The sequence below is a fragment of the Podarcis muralis genome, chromosome 2, assembly GCF_964188315.1.
Source record: "Podarcis muralis chromosome 2, rPodMur119.hap1.1, whole genome shotgun sequence".
Lineage (NCBI taxonomy): Eukaryota > Metazoa > Chordata > Lepidosauria > Squamata > Lacertidae > Podarcis > Podarcis muralis.
This window is the reverse complement of record NC_135656.1, coordinates 83,759,212-83,768,734: the sequence shown is the minus strand read 5'-3', so window position 1 is coordinate 83,768,734 and position 9,523 is coordinate 83,759,212. Positions and strand designations below refer to the sequence as shown.

The 9,523-nt window shown below is 43.8% G+C and overlaps 1 protein-coding gene across 1 annotated transcript; it reads right to left on the bottom strand.

Moving 5' to 3' along the window:
• Window positions 1-6,907: 6,907 nt before the first annotated feature.
• On the bottom strand, window positions 6,908-7,778 carry DNAJB8 (DnaJ heat shock protein family (Hsp40) member B8). The gene has a single exon (XM_028721044.2). It carries the CDS (start codon window positions 7,631-7,633, stop codon window positions 6,956-6,958), a length of 678 nt encoding a protein of 225 aa, XP_028576877.1. The 5' UTR covers window positions 7,634-7,778; the 3' UTR covers window positions 6,908-6,955.
• Between the last annotated feature and the right edge of the window lie 1,745 nt (window positions 7,779-9,523).

The following is a 9,523-nucleotide window of genomic DNA, read 5'->3' as shown; positions in this document are numbered from 1 at the left end:
TTATCATCAGCAGCTGATATGCCAATGGTGCTCAAAGGCTTGCACTGCTACTCATATACTACCAGGCTCAGTTCAAAGTTATTGCATTAATTTACAAGGCCCTAAACAACTTGGGCCTCTTCATGGATCACTGCCTTGTCGTGGCGAAGGGGTCTGTATAACTCCAAGAAGCTACGAGCCATGCTGTGCAGGGCCACCCAAGACGGACAGGTCATAGCCGAGAGTTTAGACTAAATGTGATCCACCTGGAGAAGGAACTGGCAATCCACTCCAGTAATTTGCCAAGAAAACTCCACGGACATAAAAAAGGAGAAGCTCTGAGAAGAAAGTGAGAGTTTTCCAAGGCACGCTCTGGTTCATGGGGTCATGGAGAGTCGAACACGACTAAGACGACTAAACAACAACAACAAATAACTTGGGTCCAGGAAACCTCAGGCCCTCCCTGAGCCCTTATATGCCTGCTTGATGGCAGAGGTCTTGGGGAAGTCCTTGTTAATGTCATCTCCACAAAGATATTGTAGGGGACCAATTTTGTGGAACCTCCATCCAGTTGAACTCAAAAAAGACTCCTTCCTGTCCAACTTCTGGCACTTACTGAATACTTTTTGATTGCAGCAGGTTTTTCAAATGAATTCTGATTTTTATAGCTTTCACTCATTTTTACTGTACTGGGTCTCCGGCTTAGAGACAACCGGGATTAAGTTGTATACAAACTGTCAAAATAAGTAAGTTAATGGTCATTAATGGCATTTGAGAAGAAGCAGAGGGCGATGGCTCTGCTGGCATATTCTTCGTTTGCCTGCACTCTCCCCTGCTTTGTCGCTTATCTCCTTGGTTTGAAATATGACATTTTCAGGGATGGTTTCTGTTCAAAACAACAACTGTGTGCAATTGTACTGATTCAGATCCAGCTCCTGGCCTGCTGCTGCCATGGCCTGCACCTGCTGCTGGGCTTTGTCTGCCCTTGCTCTTCTCCCTGCCAGCTCTCTTGACCGGCCAACATCACATTCTTTCCTGTTACTGCACTTGCACATGCTAAATACTCCTAATACTCCTAATTTAGGAACACTCCAAACAGCAAACTGATCTTATTGGCTCCTGCATTGTTTACTTCTCCGGTATGTGAGCTGTGCTTCTTTATTATTTTAATATTGTATTTTAATATTTTGTAGGAAGCACCCAGAGAGGCTGGGGAAACCCAGTCAGATGGGTGGGGTATAAATATTATTATTATTATTATTATTATTATTATTATTATTATTATTATTACAAGGGGGTACCCCAAAAATCCACAACACAGCTGAATTGCAGCCCAATGCAGAGATGGTTGCATTTAAGTACATAAAAATCAATGAGTTTAAGCTGATTTCAATTACTTGAGAGCCAGTGTGGTATAGTGGTTAAGAGCGGTAGTCTCGTAATCTGGGGAACTGGGTTCGTGTCTCCGCTCCTCCACATGCAGCTGCTGGGTGACCTTGGGCCAGTCACACTTCTTTGAAGTCTCTCAGCCCCACTCACCTCACAGGGTGTTTGTTGTGGGGGAGGAAGGGAAAGGAGAATGTTAGCCGCTTTGAGACTCCTTAAAGGGAGTGAAAGGCGGGATATCAAATCCAAACTCTTCTACTTACATAACTCTGTATTGGATTGTGGCCCTGCAATTTATAAAACATGCACCATTCTGTATGCTTCATCCTTTCCCCCAAGTTCCCATACCTACAAAAGGTGTAGAGAATTGCTACAGTCTTCGTTATGACTTTAAAATACTTCTTCTAAAAGGAGAAGGGAAATTTTAAGGTGGGGTTTGTTTGTTTTTGACTTAGAATTACATGTATAGCTAAGTTAAACTACGATGGCATGGTCAGCGTTGACAGATTATGTAAAGAAAGTGAATACCGAAGCATTTATTTACTTTCCCCAAAATTACTAAAGTGAAACACAATAAGATTAACAGGCAGCAGAATCAAAACAACAGGAAGCACTTTTCTACACAATGCACATTCATAATCCATGTTATTCATTGCCGTGGGAAGTTGTAAGGTTTGTAATATAGCTGGATTCAAGCAGGAATGGTCCACCCCTGGCTCTCAGCCAAACTCATAAGGAAGTGTCAAAGGTGTCCCTAAAACCTTGAAAGACTAGAATCTCAGAATGAACAATAATGGCAGATCTCTGAGCAGTCATTTGGTTTTCTCTACAATGTTTATCTGAAACATTCAGCATCCATCTCTGCATTAACCTTTTCACCTACTGCTAAACTTTTGACCAGTGAAATCATTTAATGGGATTTTGAGCTCTGTTGTGAATTTGTGGACACATCCAAGATGATGGCATCCATGTTGCATGTTCCATCTTGGGGGAGTCCACCATTGCATGCCGTGACCCTCAGCCATGCTGCATTCAAAATGGCAGAAACTAAAGATGTTGTGTATTGTACACACACATTTAACCAGCCCCATCCCTACAACTCATGGCAAATCACTGCACCAGTTATGACCTAAAATTTAAATTATCTCCCCCACATGTCATTATCTTGCTTTCAACAGTACCCACAAAATTAAACAACTTTCCTCTGCCCCACAAGCCTCACAAATACAACATTAACAAATGATAAGGTTTCTGTAGTGTATTTGGCCCTCCTGGCTTACCATATCGGGAAGTGTCTGAGCTCAGCTCTCTGGCACTGCATTTTTTGTTTCCAGATCAAGAGTTCCTAGCAGCCAGTTGGCTGCACAGACATTCTGTTCTTGGTGAATGGAGTCACCAGTTGGTTATGCTCACTTTTTTCATTGAGGGTTAGGCTATCAACCATTTCTAACCATAATGATTTTTATGATGTCTCTGAATACTAGTTGCTGGGAGTGCTGTTGCATCCATGTTCAGCTTGCAGGTTTCCTGAAGGCATCTAACTGGCCACTGTGAGAACAGGATGCTGGACTAGATGGGCCATTGGTCTGAACTAGCACTATTCTTCTTATGTGTGGTCTCCTCTTTGTGACACTTAACTGATGGTGTGATCATTGCGTTGTCATCATGGGCAGACTTGGAATTCTAAAAGCACCTCACAGTAAAGAACACGGTCATTTATCCCATATCATGTGAAGAACGAAAGAGCCACTGTTCCCTGTAGAAGTTCTTGTGCCATTGGCCAGACTCCTGTGCACTGAAAAGCTGAATACTCAACAGGCAGAGCATTGCTGAAAAAGTTCCACTGGTTGCGTTTCTACTTGCCATGCTAACTGTTAAAGGCACAAGGTTCGGATGAGCCAGAAAAGTGCCAATCTTACTTCTGCAATGTGGAAAATGTAAAGGATTCCGTTACGAAAAGCAGGATAGGTTTGCTCTTCACGCTGAAATGCTCTTACATAATTACACCCCAGATAGCACCCAGTTTGCCCAAGGCCCTGTTCCATAGCACAATTACCCTGTTTGTGGAGCCAAACTTCACCTGTGTACCTGGCCCTTCCATTACCATTTCTCCTTGTGTCAAAGCACGAAGAAGGAAGGTGCATGGGATCAGCTTCCTAACAAAAGCATGTGTGGCCACCAGCTATATCTATCACCTGCCTTTGAGATGAAGCCCCCCCCCCCCGGTGCGCTGCTGCAAAATGAAAAAACCCTGACCACTTGCTTTTAATGTACAAAACATCAGAGGTTGTGTTGGGGAGGGGGGGGATGTGCTCTACAGGGGAAACACGGGAGTGAAGGGATCTGGCTAATGCGCCTGTCTATCAGATTAGGACGTCAGAAAATCAAAGCGCTTCCATCACTGTCCGAGGAGAGGCTCTCGCTTGTTGCTTAATGTGATCGCAGCCCCGCCGTTGGCACTCCAGGGAGAGCAGGGCACTGCTACTGCAATGTGCAGCAGGCTGTGAGTTTAAAATCCTATTAGGCAGGAACTAACAGTAGCAAAAAGAAAGCAGGTATCCCCTAGTGGGGATTTAGAGATGTTTAGACATAATTGGATTTTCCAAGCAGATGTCATTATTGTTAAACAGTTGCCCACTTGATATATTCAAGTTGTTGGCCGTAATTGCTAAAATTAGCAGGTCTGTGCAGAGCAAAGGTCAGTTGGTTAATATTGTGATTTAGTATTTCATGAAGTAATTCCAAATGCTTTAATGTATTTTTTATTTCGGTTTTGTTTTTGCAGCCCAAGTGCTCTTTAAAGTAGTTGTGGGGCTGCTAATAAAATAATGTCTCGGGCTCCCTGGGCAAACTGCTAACACTCATAGTCTAAGTGCAGTTGGGCTGAATTAGCTTTTGTGTGTTTTATGGAGGTCTCTATGCAACAAAGACCCTGCCTTTTTTTTTATTTAGAGCAACAGTCGTTTCACGAAGGGCTGGCTCACACATAGGACAGCTGCTTCTCTCGTCCCGCCGCCGTCATCCCTCTTGGCCATCCTCAGATGCAGAGTTCACATGGAGAAACCAGAGCTCTGGCACTACAGCATTCATGACTGCGGTGGCTCCTGAAAGTTTTCCCACTGAAATTTCAGAGGAAACAATTTGTGGAACAACATTTCCCCCACACAATCCCTGTACTCAATGAGCAGAAGGGGTTGTGCAGAGGAAGGGGAAATATAATCCCCAGGAAATTTCCCAGCTTGGTGCTATCTCCTACCTCTCTCACTTACATCATCCAACTATAGATAGGTAGTGGCATTCTGTTCTTGACGCTTCATGAGTTGCATATTAGCAATGGTGCCTCCCAGGTGTAGTTGGACTATATCTCAGGTCCTTCTTATGGGCTTCATGTAGGCATTTGCTTGGCAACAGTGAGAACAGGATGTTGGACTGGATGGTCCAACAGTCCCTGATGATTTGCCATGCTGGTTAGGGCTAATGGTCCAAAACATCAGCAAGGCACCAGGTTAGGGAAGGTTGTGTTAGAACAAGAAACTGTTTTTGGCATCCCTAATATTTTGGTACTCAGGAGTCATGTTCCCCAATAAGAGATAAATGAATCCCCTTTTACTGGACAGTACTGATCCAACAGAAGATGCCACTTTGCTGTGTTTGTATCTTTTTCAAATGAAGTATGCCAGTATTTGGGAAAACTACAACTCATGAAAGCATTCTCATTAACAAAGGTATGGCTAATGTTGAAGCTCCTTAAAAGTTGACCGCCTGTGGGAACTACATTCTCAGAGAAGCTTTAGCTCATAGAATCGTAGAATTGGAAGGGACTCTGAGGATCATCTCGTCCAACACGCTTCAGTGAAAGGAATATGTGGCTGTCTAGGCACCAAACCTGCAACCTTGGTTTTGTCAGCATCACATTCTAGCCAACTGAGCTATCCAGTGTTTGGACTATATGGTGAAATTCCAACTGTAGGATTTGATTCTGCCGTTTCCATGTAACCCCACATGCTATGTGAATGACCCCTGAGTTCTGCTGTTATGAGAGAGGGAGAGTTCCCTACCTCTTTGAGCTCTTATTCTGGGCCAGACTAACCAACTTCACAGGGTTGTTGTCGGAATAAAAAGAGAGGGATCCTGTATGCTACAAAGAACTCCTTAGAGCAAAGATGGAATATAAACATGCCACGAATATTCAGTTGTTTTCTCTCTATATATATTGTGATGACAGAAATATCTACATTAGTGCCTACTGTATCATTTCATTAACTTTAAAATGAACTTTGTAAAATTGTTGATACCTAAGCAGCCTTCCAAGTAATATTTGCTTCGTAACTGGATTGTTGCCTATTATCTAAGAGAGATATCAGAGAAAGAGTAAAAAAAATGAGTTATGTTCACTCTCCTATTAAGTTTGACATAGCTAACCTTTCATCTTTGCCCCTTTAACCCTGTCCTTTCCAACTTGTTGCTTCCTCTTAGCTCAGTGTTCTTGAATCTGCAGCTGCCTAAGTTTCACCTGCTTTATTCTTGTCTCCAGAAGAATGAAGACAAACCTTAAAAGGGCTTACAAGGAATTAACTTGGTTATTGTTTTTAATATTGCTCTTTGAAACAAGATGAACAAGTAATGCAAATATTTTCCAACTTCCAATGAAGGTCACAGGTAGGGAACTCAGACTTGAGGGTTTCATTTAGAACCATAGTGGAAACTCATTGTAGTGGGAATGCTGACATGTAGTGACCACCTGGATTTCAGACACTTCAAATTTTTTTTAAGAGTGATGATCCAAGAGATTTTTGACATTAGAGATTATTGCTGATCTATACAAGTTTGAGGATATAATTTTGGTGTCAGTTCAGAGAAAATTTCAGGAGTCTTTGGACCCCTTAGGTCCTCATATCTGTTGGTGGGCAAGGAAAAATAAAATAGGTATAAAAGGAGAACTCCTGGATGCCAAGGTCCAGGTATGTCAAAGTTAGGGATGGGGAAAGAAATTCAATTCAGTTTGCATTTAAAAGTGAACCTGCCAAATTTACATTTTCTGAAACAATCTATGAACTGAAACACAAACATCCTTTGTAATTCACAATTTTCTGAATTTTGTGGTGATGTCCCCCAGCTAAGTAAAGTGCAACAAAATGTTCATTTTAGGGTAAGATCTGTATAAGGCAGCATATATTGGTGAAAGTAATATATAAATTGCATTATATTAGACATGCTATTGTGTGTTTTAGGAGAGATTTGCAATAAAATGCTGATAAATTTTCGTGAAAAAAGCACAAACTGATGTGGGAATGTGAAGAACTGAGCTTAAGACTGGAAAGATGAGAAACCGAGAGTAACCAAAATTAACAGATTTGCCCATCCTTGGTCACACTGGTTTCCTCAATAGAATTTCGGAGTTATTCAAAATAAACCACGTGCCCCTACATTGGTGCAAAATTATTCAAAGTAATTAAGAAGTCTTTACCAAACATGTCTTGAACTCAATGAAGGAGTTTATTAGTTGGATTCCGGTTTTACGGAACAAGACTCCATTTAAGATCGTACAAGCAGCTGGATATTGCTTTTGGGACAGGCATGAGGAGAGGTGTTAGCATTTCAGCTGTTCCCTTCCATTTACTCTTATGGACTTCAGCTGGCCATCCTCCTCGATTTCCACTCTTTCTTGCCCATTCTCAACAATTTTTCGTGTAGTGACTCTTCGCCCGTTGACCACTTCAGTAGAAGTTGAGACAGATCTGAAGTTGTGCGTTCCACTGCTGTCATCTCCAAAGGACCTGCAGACCATAGTGTGAAAGCCAGGACCGAATGAGTTGAATCCAAAATTAGTAAAGGCACTTAATCCTGAAAAGAGACCCAGGGGTCCTTGCAAGCCGCTTCTGTTCTCCTCCCTGTTACTGTCATCGTCAAAGTGGTTGTCCCAGAAGTCATGCTCAAAGATGTCCATTCCTCCAAAAAACTCCCTGAAGATCTCATCGGGACTGCGGAATACAAAGTCAAAATCGAATGGGCTGCGGGAGTGGCCCCCAGAAGCGCCTCTTCCTCTAAACCTTGGTTCTTTGACAGGCCTGTCATAGAGAGCGCGTTTCTGAGGATCAGACAAAACTTCGTAGGCCTCAGCGACTGCTTTGAATTTCTTTTCAGCTTCCTCCTTGTGGTATGGATTCTTGTCAGGGTGCCATTTCAGTGCCAGCTTGCGGTAGGCCCTCTTAATATCTTCTTGCGAGGCATTTTGATGCAGTCCTAGGACTTCGTAATAATTAACCATCCCAAAGGAAAGGCTGGCTGGATTTAGAGATTATTTGGTGGGTTTTCCCTGGGGACACAAGGTCCTATGCGGTTCGGATCCAGTGGATCCCGTTGTTTTGGTTGTGGCGCTTCTTTCCTCACAGCCCAATGGTAATGGTTTTGGTGCCAAAGGGAAAGAGAAAGGCTGCTTGCTCATATTGTTTGATTTCAAGGCGCTGGCTGCTGAGTAGTATTGTGAGGTCAGAAGCATCTCGGCCAATCAGCACACACTTGACTTTTAGTGCATTTGAGGCCTGCTGCAGTCCTATCAGTAGGTGTGTTGCGCAAATGAGCTCTCTGGAAAGGTCATATTTCACATCTATGATGCAACTTGTTGCAGATGCCTTAGACTATAAACTTTCCAGAGGAGGCATCTCTCTCTTAGGACTATTCCAGGTGATCCAACTGTCTGAAATACCTTAGCCATGCTAGCCCCAGTCAAAGGAGAACAGCATATATTCCTACAATACCCTCAACACCATGAGTGAATGACCACTTTGTTCCCAAGAAAATAAATTGTACTGCAGGGCATAGCATCATTCCTGATTGTCTGCATTTAGGTGCCCAGCATGGCCCTAGCTTCTTGGATCCTTTAGCTTCACTCTACATGTGGTTATATAAAGCAGAAGATTTTGACAAGCACAACTGAGGCAGCAAACCTGGCCTACACTAGCTGGCCCCTTGAGCAGGAGAGAAACTTGCCCCCATTGTTAGACTACCTTGACAGTAGATTGACCAACCTCAGTTCACACAAGCCCCTCCGTGCTCATGTCTTTAGGTGCTGGGTATGATGGGCTAGTGATACGCTGGGTGGCTCCATTCAAGGGGGATCATATAATTCAAATGTTTGAGCAGTACCAGTAGTGAGCAACTTTGCTTATGACCAGGACTGGCTCTACCATGAGGCAACTGCCTCAGGCAGGGAGCAGCAACAAGGTGCCAAAACTTTGTGTACCGTGTGGCCTGCCCTTTATTCCCTAGCCTAGACTGCTGCCCTTGGGTGCAGTGGAATACGATGCCCCATCACCAGTGTGGCACTGGGGTGTGTGGGTGCACATTGTCTTCTCCTCTGCCGGTCAAATGCCTTAGTCCATGACCATCTCCCAACACTAGTGATTAACCACAGGCAATGTCTTAGTTAGATCACGCTCTGATAAGCATATGCTTTTTGTTCAGAACATATGCGCCGTACATTGAGTGGGAAGGCGGAGGGGAAGGCCCTTGTCATGTGAAAGGTACATTTCTGTCTGCCCGCCGCCGGACTCCTGATGGGTAGAATGTGACACTTGCTGGTTCCACATCCACTTCAGCCGGTTGACATGGATGGAGGAAAGGGAATGGTACAGGGCAGAGTCACTATCCTGTATGTACCGCAGGGAGCGCTTATATTCACTTAGATACTGTGCATCATCATCATCATCGCTGCCGCCATCACCGCCAACCAGTTCAATCCTGCTGCTGGGTATACCAATATAGTTGCTTTGCTATCTAAGATTGTCTTCCTAGGGTTTCACTCACTGGCCAGCCTGAAATGTAGGCAGAGAGTAAGTGTGTCTGTTTCTCAATGGGAGCCGCTCACTGTCCATTTCCAGGGTCTACAGCAGGCATCAGAGATTATCAGCGACTCCAGCGCCACTGCTATAAGCTAGAATGGATTGTGGAGCAAAGGAGGAGCGTGTGCGGGAGACCCGGGGGGGGGGCAGGAAGAAATCAAGAGTGGGACGAGAGAGATGCCCACACAAAATAACTAGATACACCAACTAGCTAGGCAGCCCCATCCCTAGGAGCCGAGGCTTTGAAATGAGAAATGTTTTTCGTATCTTAAATCTCAAGTACAAACAATAAAAACCAGCCCAGGCTGTGTTCTTTG